At 55.8% G+C, this 17,692-nt stretch overlaps 1 protein-coding gene across 10 annotated transcripts in view; it reads left to right on the top strand.

Annotated features, from left to right (window-relative positions):
- The window catches only part of Lingo1 (leucine rich repeat and Ig domain containing 1), a 170,883-nt gene extending 153,961 nt beyond the window's left edge, over positions 1-16,922 (top strand). For 9 of the 10 annotated variants that reach the window (XM_048793815.1, XM_048793816.1, XM_048793818.1 and 6 more), the window contains one exon: positions 14,063-16,922. In XM_048793815.1, coding sequence (XP_048649772.1) covers positions 14,075-15,919 — 1,845 coding nt within the window. In that variant the 5' untranslated portion in view covers positions 14,063-14,074 and the 3' untranslated portion in view covers positions 15,920-16,922. Of the gene's footprint in view, positions 12-14,062 lie in introns of all 10 variants that reach the window. The other variant, XM_015480386.2, reaches the window with a different exon arrangement.
- The last annotated feature ends 770 nt before the right edge of the window (positions 16,923-17,692 follow it).

Below are 17,692 nucleotides of genomic sequence, written 5' to 3'. Positions count from 1 at the left end.
CCGAGATGCAGGTGAGCCCCGCTGCCGTGGTGAGCCAAGAGCGGTCAGCCCGCGGCGAGTGCCCCTGGGGGCCACCAGCGGCCCAGGCTTCTACCTCCTAGGGATGCAGGACACTCTAGTGTCCACCCAGACCTCCTTTGGGACGGTCACAGGCCTGATCCCCTCCTAAGCCTCAGAAATAATTCCTCTTTTCTTATTTCTGCCACCCTAACATTTACAGATTGGTAAACTGGGATCCGGGAGCTGTGAAGGGTCCCCCACCAGCATCCCATTCCTGCTTTGGTGTCCCCCCCACTCCTTCCATTCTGAGCATTGGTCATGCAAAAGAGAAGCCCCTGTCTCCGTGAACCCCAGATCCCCCCAGGCAGTCCTTTCCTTCCCTAGGCACTCCCAAGCCAGTGGACACAGGTCAGGGACTGGGGTTCTCCTCAGGCTCCAGCCTGGATGGCGGCTCCCTCCCCACAGGAGCTTTGGCCCCTTTCCAGCTCCAGCCCAGGGAAAGAGAAATGAGGAGGGGGCGGAGTAAAGAGGAGAGGGAGTTGGGCAGAGGAGAACCCAGGAACCCTTTAGGGGCCTCCCCTTTGTCTGCCTTCAGCCGGGCTTCTCACCTCCTCTTGTCCCACTTTTCCTTCTGAGGCAGAGGGTGGGAGGTGGGAACCAGCTGTGAAGAGGGAGGTGAGGAAGGAGCCTCCTGCTCCCCCACCACACAACCTCTTTGGGTGGGCTATGGTGCTTTCTGCCCTCCAAGGCAGCCCCAGGAGACTTCTCTCTCTAGGTGGATCTCACTTTAAGGAGGAGGGGTGGGGCCGGGCCAGTGGACAGTCTCCTCTGGGCTTTTGGTGGGGTACCAGTCCAGCTTTCTTGTGCCTGCACCTCCCCTTTGTTCTCAGAGGTCCTGGGGTCTGGGTGGGGGAGAAGGGTCATGTGGGAGGATAGAAACAGCTCTGCCCTGTTGGGTGGGAGTGCCCGAGGCCCTGAGATGGAGGCAGTACCATCTGGGATAGCCCCTTCCTGCCAACCTTCCCTCGGTCCTCCTCTGCTTGGCTTGGGTAGCCAAAGGGTGCCCAGCCCAGCCTGGCCCCTGGTTCTCTGCTCAGCCCTGCTAGCCATTGTGCCAAAGGCTTCGCCACTGGGGCCTCCCTTGCCCGGAGAACCTGGGTCATCCAGCAGGTAGGGAGCCTGGGGCTTCCCCAGATCCAGTGAGGAGCGCTGGTAAGGAAAGACAGAGTCCACTGCTCTTGGGCTGTTTGTCCTTGTGTGGCCTGGGAGGGGCTCAGAGTCCTCCCACCACTGGGAAGGTGGTAGCCTTTGGTCTGCTGGGACAGCATAACTGTCCCTGCTTTCTACCCATGGCTGGAGACAAGGGGGTGGCAAGAGGGAAGAGGCCGAGAACTCCTTGAGCTCAGAAATGGGGCCAGGCAGCACCTAGCTGCCTCCTGGAGGCCGTTTAGCAGAGGTGAGACAGGCCCCCCCTAGGGGTCTTGTCTCTGCCCCCTGCCATCAGAAGTGTGTGATGGCCCTGGCTAGGTTCTGGTCCTGGTCCTGGGTTGTGTTCTTTAAGGCTTCAGTGCTCCCCAGGCCTGGAGTTAGGGTGGGTCCCAAACCTGAGGGACCAGCTTTTATGGATGGGTGTGTGCTGCAGGCCAAGATTCAATGACCTGGGGAGAGTAGGGGCGGGGGTCGGGGGGGGGCGGTGACTAGAAGGAAGGTGGAGACACCACTTTTTACCCTGCCATGAGCCTCTTTGATCCTAGGGGTCTTCTCCACCCACTTTTCCTATTCTGGATATTGTTTTTTAAAAACCGGAATTCTGGAGGGGCACTACCCTCCTCTCTCCAGAATGGGTTTCTGTTCAGCTTGAAGCGCACTGGCCCTTGGTACCAGGGTAGCTCTGCTGGTGCTGCTCCTTGGGTACCTGCGGAAGCAAAAGGCTGGAGCCATGTGGCTGGGATTGTGGGGGGGAGGGGGACATTCCTGTTGAGAAATGAGGCAGTTCATGTGACTTGGGCAGGGTCCCACAGAGGCATGAGGTAGCTTATCAGGCAAGGTAAGGGAATGGGGCTAGGAGGGACCAGGGAAGGGTGGCAGTAGGTGGTAGTGGGTTCAGGGTTGGGGCCTTGGTTTGCTGGCAGAGGTCTTTTGATCTAGCTGTTGTGTGTGTGGCTTACCCTCTGATTGTTCTGTTCTGTTCCCATAAGTAGAGTTCCTCTACTTATGTCCCCATCCTCACCTGGTTTGGTCTAGCATCCCCACCCAAAAGGCCCTTCCTCTCCTTCTGACGCCTCCTCCAAGAAGCCTTCCCAACTGCTCCAAGTCACTGGTCCTCCTCACCCAAGCACCCACAGCTTAGAACCTCACTGGTTCACACCTAGTATTGTACGGTCTCATTCATTCCTGCATTTATTCTGCACCTTCTGTCAGAGCTGCCTGCTCGGGTCTGGGCTAGGCCTGCCCATGGTTCCCATGGATTGCCTTGAACAACCTGGACAAGTCTAGTACTCATCCCTCTGGCTCCCCTGCCTGGCCCCTGGGATGGGGCAGACCTTGGGAGGGAGCAGCTGTTAGTAGCTCTTCGTGGCAAAAACTACCTGGAGGGGCTATAGCGTCCTCAGCCTGCGTGGATGGCCAGAGCAAGTGTGGCATTGCCAAGGATGCTCCAGGCCGGAACTGGAGACCCGAGGCAGGGGATTCAGTGGCACGTGCAGGCTCTCAGAGAAGGGGGCTCTCCCTGGGGGCTGAGGTGATCTAGTTCTTAAGGAGGAGGGGAGACTGCCTGAGTAGCAGGCTTTGCAGAGACACAGGAAGCAGGGCTTCCAGGGTCAGGGAAGGTTCTCTGTGGAGAGAGTGTGAGAAGGCAGGGTCATTTCCAAATGGATCTGAGGCATTCTTGACATTGGCCTTTGTTTATGCATCAATTGAATGAATGAATATCTTGGAGTGCTGCAGGCCAGCAGAGCTGTGTGACAGCAATCTACTCCTGTGTTTTCAGTTTATTCAAAGTCATTTCATAATGATGCTGTGAGGAGTATGGACCCTGGAGCCAGAAACCTGGATTCAAATCCTGCCTCTGCCACTGCCTAGCTCTGTGACTTTGAGCAACCTAATCTCTCTGAGTGTCAGTCTCCTTTTCCATAGAGTGAGGACAACAACAGCAATATCTACCACCTATGAAGGGGTTGACAGTTAAATATGCTCATATATGCAAAACAATTTAAGAACAGAATCCAGTACACGGAACCACTTACTGAATGCTAACTACTCAGAGTTGGTAACAGTAAGATGCTCTCCATCTTAGCCTTGTAGGTGATAGGTTTGATTTGATAGCTAAGAAAACAATCAGAGAGGTGGTGTGACTTGCCTCAGGTCCCCAGTCAACAAGCCTGGAGCTCACATGCTAAGCAAGCGCTATACTACTGAGCCACAACGCCAGCCCTCAATTCACGTATTTAGTATTAGTACTAGTAATAGTAGTAGTCATGGTATAATGAACACCTGGACCTGCTCTCCAACTCGAACACTGGCATCTTTTTTTTAAAATATTTTTTAGTTGTTGATGGACCTTTTTTAAAAATTTATTTATATGCAGTGCTGAGAATCGAACCCAGTACCTCACCATGCCAGGCAAGTGCACTACCACTGAGCCCCAGCCCCAGCCCCAGCCCAAACACTGGCATCTTGACATTGATGTCCATCTCCTGGGCTTCTCCACATCCCATCCATTGGTCCCTTTTTCTGAGGCAACTGCCACCCTAAATAATGCACTTGACATTCTCCTGCCTCTTGGAAATCATATATGTGGGGCTGGGGTTGCAACTCCGTGCTAGAACCCTGCCAGGCATGCAGAAAGCCCTGGGCTCCATTTCTAGCACTGCAAAAAATTAAAAATGAAAACATTTTTATAAAATATACATTTAAATGTATATAAATTTGTTCCAGCTATGTGCGGTCCTTTGGAATTTGCTTTTTTTCCTTCATCATCTTCTTAAGCTTCACCTGTATTGTTGCAAATAATAGTAGTTGTAGTTCATTCATCTTCACTGATGTATCAAGCTCTGTCATAATTGAGTGTATTTCTTTTCCTCCTGTTGATGGGCATTTGGGTTGGTTTCCCTTTTTGGTGCTTACAAATAATATCACCACAAACCTTCTTGTCCCATCTCCCAAGGCAATATTAGTACTAGTAATAGAAATAGTAGTAATCATGGTAAAATGAACACCGGGATCTGCTCTCCAACTCGCTAGCAGCAGAATTGCCAGGTCATAGGGCATGTTTGGCTTTCCTAGGAAATGTGCCAAAGTATCTTCCAAATTGGTTGGACCAGTTTACATCTCCCCAGCAGGAGATGAGTGTTCCCACTGCCCCCCTTTCTTGCCGTCTTGGTTTTTACTGACTGACTGTAAAGTGGTCTTTCATTATAGCCTTGATTTGCATTTCTGGGACTCAAGGCTTCTGGTGGGAGATGGGGGTTGAGATGAGCAGTAGCCAGTGCGCAGTGATGCTCACTAGGGGTCATTCCCTCTGAACCTCAGTTTTCCCAGTTGTAGAGATGCTGTCTGTACAGCCCCGAGTTCAGGGATGGGCAGGAGCAGTCAGGGAGGACTCCCCAAGGAAATGGGAATGGGGGGGGGGGGCAAAGAGGGCTCAAGTCCCTGCACATTGAAAGCAAAAGGAGAACAGCAAATTCTAAGAACCCTGTGGTGGCTCTGTGTCCCCCTCAGGATGAAAAGGGGTGTTCCCGGCTTGCTGGGGGGAGGAAGCCTGTGCTTCATTCTTTGAAAAGCCCCCCTTCTTCCACAGCCCTCTGAAAACCCAGTCTCTCTACAGCCTGGCACCTGGCATGGAGCCTGGCATTGGTGAGTGCTTAACAAGGGTTTGGTGACCCAGGGAATGAATGCTGGAGGGAACACAAATGTGTTAGTTCCTCCTTCACTCTCGCCTCCTTGGGGAGTCCCCTCTGACTGCTCTGCCCATGGAGTAAGCAAGGGGTGGCTGAGCAAGGTGACTCCTGGGCATTCAAGGGTCCCCAGTCACAAGACCAAAAGCCCCCTGGCCATCCAGAGGAGCTGAGAGACATGCTGGCAGGCTCATTTGGAGTGGCTCCCTCTGCCAGCCTGGTGCACCAAGGATTGATTCCACACTGCCTTCCCCGCCTGGGCCTGGGCCCCTGGAGCTGGTGAGAGACGAGCGCCAGGGCTGGTGGAATAATTATGCCTATTTCATGTGACACCCAAATTGATTGCCGCCAGGGTGACATTACCAGGGCATTGTTCCTCATCTCCAACCTCTTATTACATGTTATTAGGGTGTGTGGTGTGTGTGTGTTTTTCTATTTTTTCCCATTTCGGGGAATCAATCTCTCCCTGCCACCTCCTCTGCCTCCCTCTGCAGAGACCAGCTCTGGGCCCTGAGAGGAGGCAGGGCCTGGCCAGCAACCTCGGCCTAGACTTTGCAGGGCTGCTCCTCCCCACAGGGGTCATCTCAAATCCCTTTACTTGGGGGCAAGAGGGGGCATCTCAGAGTCAAGAGGGGCTGCTGAGGTATCATCCTGCAGTGTTCTTGGTCCATGTCTCTGCTTGCATGCTGCTTGCGATGGGCTGCTCACTTCTAAGGTAGGTCTTCCTTCCTACGCCGTCTAATCTTCCATCTGATTCCTCACACTGAGCAGAATGGGCCTCCTGTGTGGCTCCACCCATGGGTCTTGGCTGTGCTCTCTGGGCCTGTAGTGGACACCTGACACTTTTGGCCTCAGTGAGCCTCTTGGAGATTTGCAGAGGTGCCAGCTCCTCCCATCAAGTCTGAGCTTCTCATAAATGGGGCAGTGCGTGATCACATCAGTTGTGCCTGAGCAGGGCACAGCACCTCTGTGTGTGTGACCAGAGGGCTCATCACCTCCTTGAAACAGTTCAGTTTACCCGCGTGGAAGAATGGGCAGAGAGATGGCCAGGATTCAATTGAACAGAGAGGATTCTGAACAGCCAGTGCCACAGTGGCAAAGTTATTATTGATAGTTTGCCAATTCATGTTGTAAATAACTTGTTGGACCTTGGTTTATGATGTATTAGGCAGTAATTTTGAATCTTTTTCCCCTTTCAAAGAGAAATAACCCAAATCACTGCCCAGCCCTGACCTGGCCCCACCTTGGGTCAAGAGGCCATGTGATCCTTGTGTGATATTAAGGACAGAAGGTGTCTGCAGTTGGGAGACTGGGGTTCTTCCTAGGCCTCAGCCCTGAGGTTCTTCCCAAACCCATGCTATGGGACTTGGGCAAGTCCCTGAAGCTCTTGGGCCTGTTTTCTTAACTGTGTGTTGGTCTCTAAGGTCGTCATGCCTCTGGAGTCAGACAAGCTCAGGACCTTGAGCAGGTGAACTAATGACTCAGAGCCTCAGTTTCCTCATCAGTAAAGTGGGGTTAATGTGGCAGGACCGGCCAGGTCGTTCGGGAGACGCTTGGTGTGTGTGATTTCTGTAAACGTCTTCCCTTCCCTCTGCCTGAACTCCTCCTCTGAGGGCAGCATAAAGTGTACCCTCCCTTTCCAGAGGAGGAGTTTGTGGTCTCAGGGGCTGAAGTCACTTGCCCAAGATCATGGAGGTCATCAAACCCTTGACCTTGAATTAGAGAGAGGTTGTATTCAAGAGTGGTGGGTTCCACCTGAGAGTAACTGCCTCCAGCCTATCCCAGCTCTGCCACTTATCACTGTGTGAACTTGGACAAGTTCTGTCTCCCCTCTGTGCCTCGGTTCCCTAGTCAATAAAATGGGACTCATAAAACCAGCCTCCTCGGGTTGTTGTGAAGATCAAACAAGCTCATGCCTGGCACCTAGTCAGTGCTCTGTGTGTGTGTTCGTTTTACCAGACACTGTAAGGAAGCGATGCTGAATGTAGACTCTGGAACCAAACTGTTTAGGTTCACATCATGCTATTCTGTGACCCTGAGCCAATTAGAACCTCTTTGTGCTTCTGTTTTTTTCCACCTGGAAAATGGGGATAATGACAGCATCTACCTCACTGGGCTGGCATGGGGTAAGACAAGGATTATAGACAAGGTGCTTAGGATAGTGCTGGGCACACCAGAGGCCTCTAGAGGGGTTTCCCCAGCCATCGTCCTCATAGTTAGTAGGTCTGTGGCTGATCCCAGATCCCATGCTAATCCCCCCACTTCCTGCAGCTCCCCCTGCCCACCCTGGGTCTGTGAGACGATACCCTCCCCGTTCCCAGCCCAAGGCCTTGGCTCTCCTAGGCAGGGCTGCTAGTTTCCAGGTCCAGCCTGAGCTGTTCCCAGGGTGAGGAGCACTGAGGGCTGGAGCATCTGGGAGGAGTGCCCAGGGGTCCCAGGAAAGTGTGAGGGAATGAATATATGAGCAGGAGTGTCCTAAGGGGTCACTGGCCTGGGCAGGAGATGGGGCAAAGGGCTTCAGGGGTGCCTTCTTGTCCCCAAGAGCCTGAGTTGGTGTCTTATAAACCTAAGAAGGGAAATGTAGGGGCACAGGACCTGGGTTTTCCTTGGGCCCCCTCAGGTCACCCCACATAAGACACTTGCCTACCTTTCCAGCTCTGGGACAGCACCCCGTCCAGAGGATGCTGTCCACTGAGGCAGGCCCAGCACAGGGAGCCTGAGGAGGGGCTGGCAGGGCCATGAGCAGTCCAAGCCTCCCCAGGCCATGAGGCACTGTGCTGGCCAGAGGCCTCAAGTCCAGTGCCCTTAGCTCCCCCAGAATCCTCCTCCTCGAGGCCCTGCCCCACCCCTGCTTCTCTCCACCAGGCTGGCCACTCCTGGAGGGCAGAGTCTATATATAGAAGCCTTTAAACACTAAGATGCTTTGACAATTAAAATTCATAATTTATCCCACAAATGGCCTGGGGCTGCGGGCTGGCCGGAAGGCTGACTTCTCCTGAAATGGGCTGTGCTCTGGTGGGGTGGGTGTGGGGTAGGTGGGGGCGCTCCTCCCTCATGTGCAGGGGCCAGGTGCTTGCCCAGGGAGACGTGGGGAGTCCAGGGCAGCCAGGGGTGCCGGGTAGCTGCTCAGGCCTCACTTGCCCCGGCAGGCAGGCAGGCAGGCAGCCATTCCACGCCCAGTCAGCACCCTCCAGTAGACCATGGGCAGCCTAGAGACCAGGTGAGCACGTTGGGAGAAGATTGAGTTTCCAACTGCGCCTCAGAGATGGGGTTGGTGGCTCTGGGCCAGGAGAGCCAGGGAGTGGGGTGAGGAGGGAGAGCAGCGCGTGCGCACATGTACAGAGACACACACACAGGCCACACACACTGGTGTCCCCCCCACCACACACACACACACACACACACACACACACACACACACACACACACCCCTCAGGGGCTCAGTAACTCTTTGCCAGAACCAAGAGCAAGAGAAAAATAAAGAATTATACACAACAAAGGACATGACCTCAATTTTCTTTCAGGTTGATTTTTCTCTCCCCGTGGGGGGCAGCAGGAGGAGGAGGGGGAGCGGGGAGGGCCGGCCAAGGCAGGCAGGCCAGCCAGGGAGGGACACCGAGAGCTGAGGCCGCCCAGCTCGGCTCTGTCAGCCTGGCTTTCTCCTGCAGGAGCTCTGCCTGGGCCCTGGACCCCTCTTCCCAGGGCCCCTAGTGCAGTGGCCTGTCCTGTCCGGCTATGCCAGGAGGTGACCCTGCTGCCTCCCACACCCTAGCCCTGCTAGATTGCCTTGGCCCTGACTGAAATTCCCCATTAGCACTCACACCTTGGCCATTACCAGCCCTTCACACCTCAGCAGGGATTAGCCTGGGGAAAGCCCAACTGAAGCCTGAAAAGGGATGGGATCAGGATTGGGGGTAGGAGAGAAGCCATTAAGTCTCTGGATGCTGACCAGGCCACAAGTCACCATGGCCAGAGCACCTTTGCTGGCCCTGTGCTGTCTGGACGCCACCCTCCCCTGCCTCTGGCGTGGGGATCTGAGCTGCCCAGACTGCTGGCCGCTCCTCCTCCTGGAGGCCTGCACGGAGCCTGGACTATAATCTGGCAGACTGGGTAGAGTCCTGCGCCCAGTATTCTCATGGGCCACCCCATAGTCTCCTGGGCAGTCCCCACAGTTGTGTGATAGGCTCTCTTGACTGTCCCTTTGAGTGGACAGGCCAGACCTAGGGGTGCTGAGCTGAATGAGGCCTAGCCCTGGGTGGCATTCTCAATCTGGGGGCCCCAGAAGCACCACTGGGGGGGGGAGGAAACACATGGGCAGTGCCTGGCAGAGGGTGGCCTGAGACCTGGAGAGGACCTGGAGGTTGATCCCTTCTTCCTGGGGGTTGAGAAGAGCTCCTGGATGGGGAGGGGACCCTGAGCTGGGTCATGAAGGTATCACAGATCTCTAGCTTGGAGCGGCAGGAGGATGGGCCCAGGCTGGGGTGACTGTGGAGTGCTTTCTGGAAGGCCCTCACGCCATCCCCAACCGCTTGGTTCTGGCTGCCTCTGAGAAGATGTGTTTTCTTGTAATGGGCATTACCATGCTTTTAAATGATGGAGCCAGCCGCACCTAGAGCTGAACACAAAGAAGGGACTGCTTTCTGGCCACTGGACTTGGGGAAGCAAGATGCCTGCGTGCCGCTGACGACTGGCACCTTCCCTCAGCCCTGGGGCCTTAGCCTAGCCCGGCCATGACATGCTGGCCCCTCCCTGGAGTGGCCTGCAAGATCCTGGAGAATCCCACTTCATACTGGAAGGCTCTGAGGACAGGCAGACCCACCAGGGATCAGAGGTCTGCCACTGCCCAGCTTTGTAGCCTTGGTCTGGGACAAGTGACTTCCCTCTCTGAAGTCTCAGTTTTCTCACCTGTAAAGCAGGTGTTGCTGGAGAGTTTCTGAGACAGTGTGTGAAAAGCCCCAAACCCCGCCCATTGCTGGAGGTCTCCAAATACTAGTCCCTCCCCTTTTCTGATTGGCTGTATGGGCCACCTGTCTGGGTGCTGTAAGGAGACACAGTCCTGCCTGCCAGGGGCCTCCAGATGCTGGTTATGGAACAGGGTGACTCCCTTTGAGGTTCCCCAAGCCCACCCATGGGTGACCTTCACCCCTTCTCCACCAGTCACCCTCTTGTCCTGAGCCCTTGAGCAACAGCTGGAATGAGAGCCCGCAACCAACTTGGGGCCACCTTCACGGAGATTCTCCCAGCTCAGGTGAAACTGCAGTGTGGAGCCTGGGCCCCTCTCCCCTGCCTCTCCCCTGCTTGTCCAGTTGGGAGAAGTCCAGTTCCTGTTGCCAACTCCTTCAGGGACCCTGGAATCCAGCCACTCACTGTGCAATGGGGGAAGTAGGCTAGAGAGTGCAGGCATTGCCCGAGGTCACACAGTGACCAGTGGCTGCAGAGAACTACTTGTGGCCTGTGTCAGGCACATGAAGTTGTGGGTGTTGACTAGAGCTTGTCCGTCCCCACTGTGGGGTCAGCTCAGAGCCCAGGTCTCACCCTCTGCAGGGCAGGTTGATGGCCCCACTTCTCTGCACCCTCCAATAACCCCTGATCTGGGACCAGGGCTGCCGTAGACTCTGTGCCTCATGTCCTGGGCACAGCTGTCTCTGCCGCCCACCTGCCTGCCTTTGATGTTTATATTTTCTTTTTTATTTATTGGCCCAATTTTTAATTTTTGCCCTTGTGGAAAACCCTTCAGGGGGCAAGGATCCAAACTAAAGCACTGATTAAAATGCATAAAACACCTCTCTGCAGCAACGCAGGAGTGGCCAGCAGGACTGACCATGCCAGGAAGGCAAGAACCACACGTTGCCAGTCAGACATGATGGCCCCAGCATCCCTAGATAACAGGGATGCCATGGAGGTGTGAGACCTGGGACTAGGCCCAGCGTGCTGCGATCTTGCTAGGCCACAAGAGCATAGTCAAGATCTCCAGGCCTTAGTTTCCACACCTTGCAGTCACCTGTAAAAGACAGAGGATGAGATGATTCAGAGGACGTGCCCACCAGGGCTGTCCTGTCCTGTGGAGCCTGGCCCACCACACTGAGCGTGTAATTGTCTGGCTTGTTGGTGGCAGCTAGACAGAGCGAGTCAAACCAGCTTTTCCATCAACACATTTAAATTCCCTGGGTATCAGCAGAGCAGAGTGGCTCATGCCTATAGTCCCAGCAACTCGGGAGGCTGAGGCAGGAGGATGGCAAGTTCAAGGCCAACTTAAGCAACTTAGACCCTGTCTAAATATTTAAAAGGGGAGGAGGGTACTGGGGATATAGTTGAGTGGTTAAGTACCCCTGTGTTCAATCCTCAATACTGGGGGAAAAAAAATAAACCTAGGTATTATTGTTCCAGGGTCAGCCCCATTAGAGAGGCTTCTTTCTACCCCTGCAAAAACTCACTCATGCCTCTGTTTCAAAGAACACTCATCCTGGCCTGTTCTGTGCCACACCTTGGGCACCTTACCCTAGCAGGTGGGACAAATACATCAGCAATTATTTGGCCCAGTCTGAACTATACAGGAGAGGCACCAAGTGCTGAGGCCTTGAAGCAGGTTTCCCTCTTTGCCCAGGTCACTAGGAAGCTCCACTTTAGTCATATGCAGGACTTTGAGGCATTCTTTCCTGATTTCCTTTCTTTAGCTTTCATTTCTTTATCATCTTGTAGCATAACTTTTCATAATTGGAGGCAGTGGGTTCAAATCACTTTTGGAATGAGGAATGCTATGCAGACTCGCACGGTATCACTATCAAGAAGAGCGAGAACGCCATGGGGGAGGTGATGGCTGATGGAGTGGGGCACGGAGGGATTCCAGGAAGGGAGGGCCTTTAGAGTGGGAACACAAAGACTGCTGGGATCGGAGGCTGGGACAGTTCTCCAAAAGGGGACAGCTTAAAGGTTGGAATATGGCACTTCTGGGAGAGTGGTGGGAAAGGAGGTTGACGGGTGGTTGATGGGCAGGTCAAGGTCAGGTGATTAAAAATGTGGAATGCCAGGTACATTCTGTATGAGGGACTTCCAGCAGCTCCCACACCACCCACCAGTTCAGCCCTGAGCTGAGTGCTAAAAGTCCTATTTACCTCTTGAGGTCCCCAGCCTCACACCCGCGCCAGTCCCAGCTGCTGGCCCAATTACTTATTGATCGCCTGTCAGGATGTTTGCTTTTCTGGTGGGTCATTGGAGCGTGTGTGACTGTGGAAAATGGCCTGGTGGGGGTGGGGTGGAGAGAAGCTGAACCACAGAAGAATCTGGCAAGAGAATGAAAGGACTGGGGGTGGGAGTTGGACAGAGCCCTTAGGGATAACAAAGCCTTCCAGATTCCATAACATGTCACTGACACAAAATCTTGAGTCCTCTCTGGTTAATCAGTCACTTAGTCAATCAACAACCAGGAAACACCTGTCAATCCTGGAAGACCAGTGGAGCATTCCAGAGTGTGTTATATCTTTGGAATGTGACAGACCAGAGCTTCTACCCCACATCTGCTCCCTCTGCTGGCTAGGTGTCCTGGGACAGCCACAGCATCTCTGAGCCTTAGTTGCCTTAACAGTTTTGATTAACAAATATGGATGATCTGTGGCCTTGAAGTAGAGGCTGTATGAAGATGGGGAGGATTGGGAGGGGTGGAGGAAGGACAGAGTGGGACACTCAACCGGGGCCTCCCTGGCATGCAGCGAGCCCTTTTCAGGGCCAGGAGTATAGGAAATAGACACAGCCGCAGAGTTTCAAGGGTGCTGGGGGCCGGGTGGAGGAGCAGAGATGGGTCCTTACCCACCAGCAACAGGAGATCTGCAGCTCTGTGTCCACAAACTGTCTGGTCCACCTGCAATCACTTGGAGGCAATGGCTCCTGGAGTCGGAACTAGGCCTCCCCAACACCCCTCAACCTGCTTGCCACTGTGGAGGTGGGAAGGGAGGGGCAGGCCGGGGCAGGAGGTGTCTGGGGGATTCCTCTGAAAATGGGATGGGAGAGTAATGAGGGGCTGTTCCCACACACCCCTAGCTTACTCCACCCGCAGCCTGTACTCGATCCCTGGCACTGTCTCTTGTCACCACGCCTAAGCGCCACGTTTCTTCAGGGCCCACATTTAGCAAGCCTCACGCTCTTGCTGTGCAGTGTGGACCAGAGCCTCCAGGGCTGTCCCTCCTGGGCTGTGGGAACCCGGCTCTTTTCTGCTTCTAGCAGCTGCACAGAATCCTGGTGCTAGGGAGAGCTGACCAGAGCCCTGAGAGGCAGAAGAGGGTGAAGGGTCTTTGGAAGAACACTCTCCCCACTGGGGGTCAAAGAAAGCTTCACAGAGCAGTGGGCCTCAATCAGGCCTTCCAGAGGGGATTTCAGTGGGCGGGGTGGTACGGGGAGCAGTCTTCTGGGAGGACCATAGCGCCAAGGCCAGGATGCAGGAGAACGTGTTCCCTGGGCTGAGGAGCCTTAGCTGAGTCAGCATTGGGGCCCAGAGGAAGGAGAGTCTGGGGGATTCCACAGGGTGGCCAGCTGGGATTTGCAGGGCCGGCTACTGGCTTCTGGATGGGGATGCCCAACCCTGAACCCGGAGCCCCACCAGGGAGCAGATCGGTGAGAATAACAGGTACTTTTAGAAGTGTGCTGAGTGCCCAGGACTTGGGCTTAGGCGCAGTGCTGGTGGAGAGGGGAATAGTGTCTGCCCACCTTGCTCTCAGAGCCCCAGCTGCCTCGGAAGCCCTCATCCAGCCTGCTGGGGGCCAGGCAGGCTCCTCCTCATTCCTCTCTGGGCTTTCCCCAGAAAGCTCTACCCTTGAGCCACTTTGATCCCCTTTGTGAGCCCGAGGGAAGCTCACCAGGGCTGGCTTTATTCCTCATGGAGCAGAGGGATTAAGGAGGTGGCACTGTCCCTTTCCTGAACCCACCTTATCTTCAGGAAGCCCAGAGGGCTCTGGGCAGGGCAAGAGGCAAGGGGGAAGCAGGCTGGGCAGCAGGAGGCCCTCTGACCTGAGCATCTGGACCTCACTATGGGGTCCCAAGAGGTGTCCTGTGTTACTGTGCACCCTGTCTATCTGCATCAGGGACACCCTGATGGGGCACAGAGGGCTCAGGGTGGGGTCTTACCAAATACTGGCCTCTCATTGCCACCTCTGTCCTGTGCTTGCTTCCGGCTACAGGTGAGCGAGAGGATGCTGGCGGGGGGCGCAAGGAGCATGCCCAGCCCCCTCCTGGCCTGCTGGCAGCCCATCCTCCTGCTAGTGCTGGGCTCGGTGCTGTCAGGCTCGGCCACAGGCTGCCCACCTCGCTGTGAGTGCTCGGCCCAGGACCGTGCTGTGCTCTGCCACCGCAAGCGCTTCGTGGCGGTGCCCGAGGGCATCCCCACGGAGACGCGCCTGCTGGACCTGGGCAAGAACCGCATCAAGACCCTCAACCAGGACGAGTTTGCCAGCTTCCCGCACCTAGAGGAGCTGGAGCTCAACGAGAACATCGTGAGCGCCGTGGAGCCCGGCGCCTTCAACAACCTCTTCAACCTCCGGACGCTGGGGCTCCGCAGCAACCGCCTGAAGCTCATCCCCCTGGGCGTCTTCACAGGCCTCAGCAACCTGACCAAGCTGGACATCAGCGAGAACAAGATCGTCATCCTGCTGGACTACATGTTCCAGGACCTGTACAACCTCAAGTCGCTGGAGGTCGGCGACAACGACCTCGTCTACATCTCCCACCGGGCCTTCAGCGGCCTCAACAGCCTGGAGCAGCTGACGCTGGAGAAATGCAATCTGACCTCCATCCCCACCGAGGCGCTGTCTCACCTGCACGGTCTCATCGTCCTGCGGCTCCGGCACCTCAACATCAACGCCATCCGGGACTACTCCTTCAAGAGGCTGTACCGGCTCAAGGTCCTGGAGATCTCCCATTGGCCCTATCTGGACACCATGACCCCCAACTGCCTCTACGGCCTCAACCTGACGTCCCTGTCCATCACACACTGCAATCTGACCGCCGTGCCCTACCTGGCCGTGCGCCACCTGGTCTATCTCCGTTTCCTCAACCTCTCCTACAACCCCATCGGCACCATAGAGGGCTCCATGTTGCATGAGCTGCTACGGCTGCAGGAGATCCAGCTGGTGGGCGGGCAGCTGGCTGTGGTGGAGCCCTATGCCTTCCGCGGCCTCAACTACCTGCGTGTGCTCAACGTCTCTGGCAACCAGCTGACCACCCTGGAGGAGTCCGCCTTCCACTCGGTGGGCAACCTGGAGACTCTCATCCTGGACTCCAACCCTCTGGCCTGCGACTGCCGGCTCCTGTGGGTGTTCCGGCGCCGCTGGCGGCTCAACTTCAACCGGCAGCAGCCCACGTGCGCCACACCCGAGTTCGTACAGGGCAAGGAGTTCAAGGACTTCCCGGATGTGCTCCTGCCCAACTACTTCACCTGCCGCCGCGCCCGCATCCGGGACCGCAAAGCCCAGCAGGTGTTTGTGGATGAGGGCCACACGGTGCAGTTCGTGTGCCGGGCGGATGGCGACCCGCCGCCCGCCATCCTCTGGCTCTCACCCCGCAAGCACCTGGTCTCGGCCAAGAGCAATGGGCGGCTCACGGTCTTCCCCGACGGCACGCTGGAGGTGCGCTACGCCCAGGTACAGGACAACGGCACGTACCTGTGCATCGCAGCCAACGCGGGTGGCAACGACTCCATGCCCGCCCACCTGCACGTACGCAGCTACTCACCCGACTGGCCCCATCAGCCCAACAAGACGTTTGCCTTCATCTCCAACCAGCCGGGTGAGGGAGAGGCCAACAGCACCCGCGCCACCGTGCCTTTCCCCTTCGACATCAAGACCCTCATCATCGCCACCACCATGGGCTTCATCTCCTTCCTGGGCGTGGTCCTCTTCTGCCTGGTGCTGCTGTTCCTCTGGAGCCGGGGCAAGGGCAACACGAAGCACAACATCGAGATAGAGTACGTGCCCCGGAAGTCAGACGCGGGCATCAGCTCGGCGGACGCGCCCCGCAAGTTCAACATGAAGATGATATGAGGACAGGGCGGGGGGCAGGGACCCCCGGCGCGCCGGGCAGGGGAAGGGGCCTGGCCGCAGCTGCTCACTCCCCGGTCTTTCCCACCTCCCCTGTGACCCTCCACACACTCTTTCTCCCTCCCACCCCCGCTGCCCCCCGCCAGCCCTCACTACCTGCCCTCTTTTTACCAGGACCTCAGAAGTCCAGGCCTGGGGACCCCACCTGCACAGGGGCTTGCATTGACAAACTGGAGTGAAGAGCCGACGAACAGACAGGCAGCAGAGTCAATGATTCAATTAAAAAAAAAAGTTACGAACTTCCTCTGTAAGTTGGGTTTCAATAGTTATGGATTTTTATGAAAACTTGAAATAATAAAAAGAGAAAAAAACTATTTCCTATAGCTAGTCGGAATGCAAACTTTTGACGTCCTGATTGCTCCAGGGCCTTCTTCCAACTCAGTTTCTTGTTTTTCTCTTCCTCCTTTCTCTTCTCTTCCCCTATGGGGAGGGATCACTCAGGAAAACAGGAAAGGAGGTTCCAGCCCCCACCCTCCGCCCATGTGCTGGGGCGCCATCAGGAGCAGGCTGGGTGGCAGGTCTGGGCGCTGCTCTGGGCTGGCTGGGTGCAGGGAGTGAGTGGAGGGGACAGGGCTGCCCAATGGGGTTGGGGGCCTGTCTGCCAGGCAGCTCTACTGCGTGGAGGTTGGGGGAGTCTCAGCTCCCGTGTGGTTGGGACTCTGGACAGGGACTGGGGCCCTCCTGAGGGATGGCACAGTCAGTGGAGAGAGCCAGGAGCCAAAGGCTGGCCTGACACCTGACCTCTGGCCCCAGCTCTGCTGCTCACTTGCTGTGTAGCCTCAAGCAGGTCTCCTCTGGGCTCCTCTGGGCTCCTCTGGGCTTCAGGGTCCACATCTGTACAAATGGGAGCATTCCTTGCCCTGCCTACCTCACAGGGCTGTTGTGAGGGACTGATGAGATGATGTATGTGAAACACTTTGTAACCTGTAAAGCCTGTGCACACGTGTGGGTGACTGTTCTCGTTATGGTCATTATTATCTCACTGGGGGACGGGCTGAGGGGACCTCCATGGGGGCAGAGCGGCGGGTGCCAGGGGAAGAGGTAGCTCCAGAGGCTCCTTCTAGGACACCAGCCTAGACCACTGCCAGGCACATCGGCTTGAGCGACGAGGCTCTTGACCCCCAGAGCACCGTGGATTCTTCCACTCTCATTCTGCGAGGCCCCTAGGCAAAGCCCAGCTAGCTTTGGCTGGAATGTATACAGGGATTGCACACAGATCTCTCCTCCTCTTCTTTCCACAAGCATTTATGGAGCATCTACTGTGTGCTACCCTCAGGACTGTCCACACACCTAGCCTACCTTTCAGCTGTCCCTCCTGCCACCAGGCCATACTTTGGACCTATCCTTGAATGTGAGCTCAACAAGAGGGCCAGACAACAGCCCCCCGCCTTGACCAGGCCCATTCAGACCAAATCTAGATGTTCCAAACTCAGCCACAAGAAGCGGTGGCCTAGGTGACAGTAAAGAGCCAGATGGATCACCTGTAACTTTCCCAGAATCCAATGACCTTGGCTGAAGGAACTGGGTAGCAGCTTGACCTGCAGCACACATGCTTACATGCCCCTAATCTCGGATGGGCAGGGAATGCACTCGGTCGGGGTTGGGGTGGGGGACTGGCTTCTCTCCTCCAAGTTTCCTTTTGCTCCTGGAGACATATTGAATTCAGTCCCACAGACCTGGTATGACCCTGTGGCCTGTTAATCCTCAGGCCAAGGG

The sequence above is a fragment of the Marmota marmota genome, unplaced genomic scaffold (genome assembly GCF_001458135.2).
Source record: "Marmota marmota marmota unplaced genomic scaffold, marMar, whole genome shotgun sequence".
Classification (NCBI taxonomy): Eukaryota; Metazoa; Chordata; class Mammalia; order Rodentia; family Sciuridae; genus Marmota; species Marmota marmota.
The sequence above is the reverse complement of the archived record's forward strand: the minus strand, read 5'-3'. Positions and strand labels throughout refer to the sequence as shown.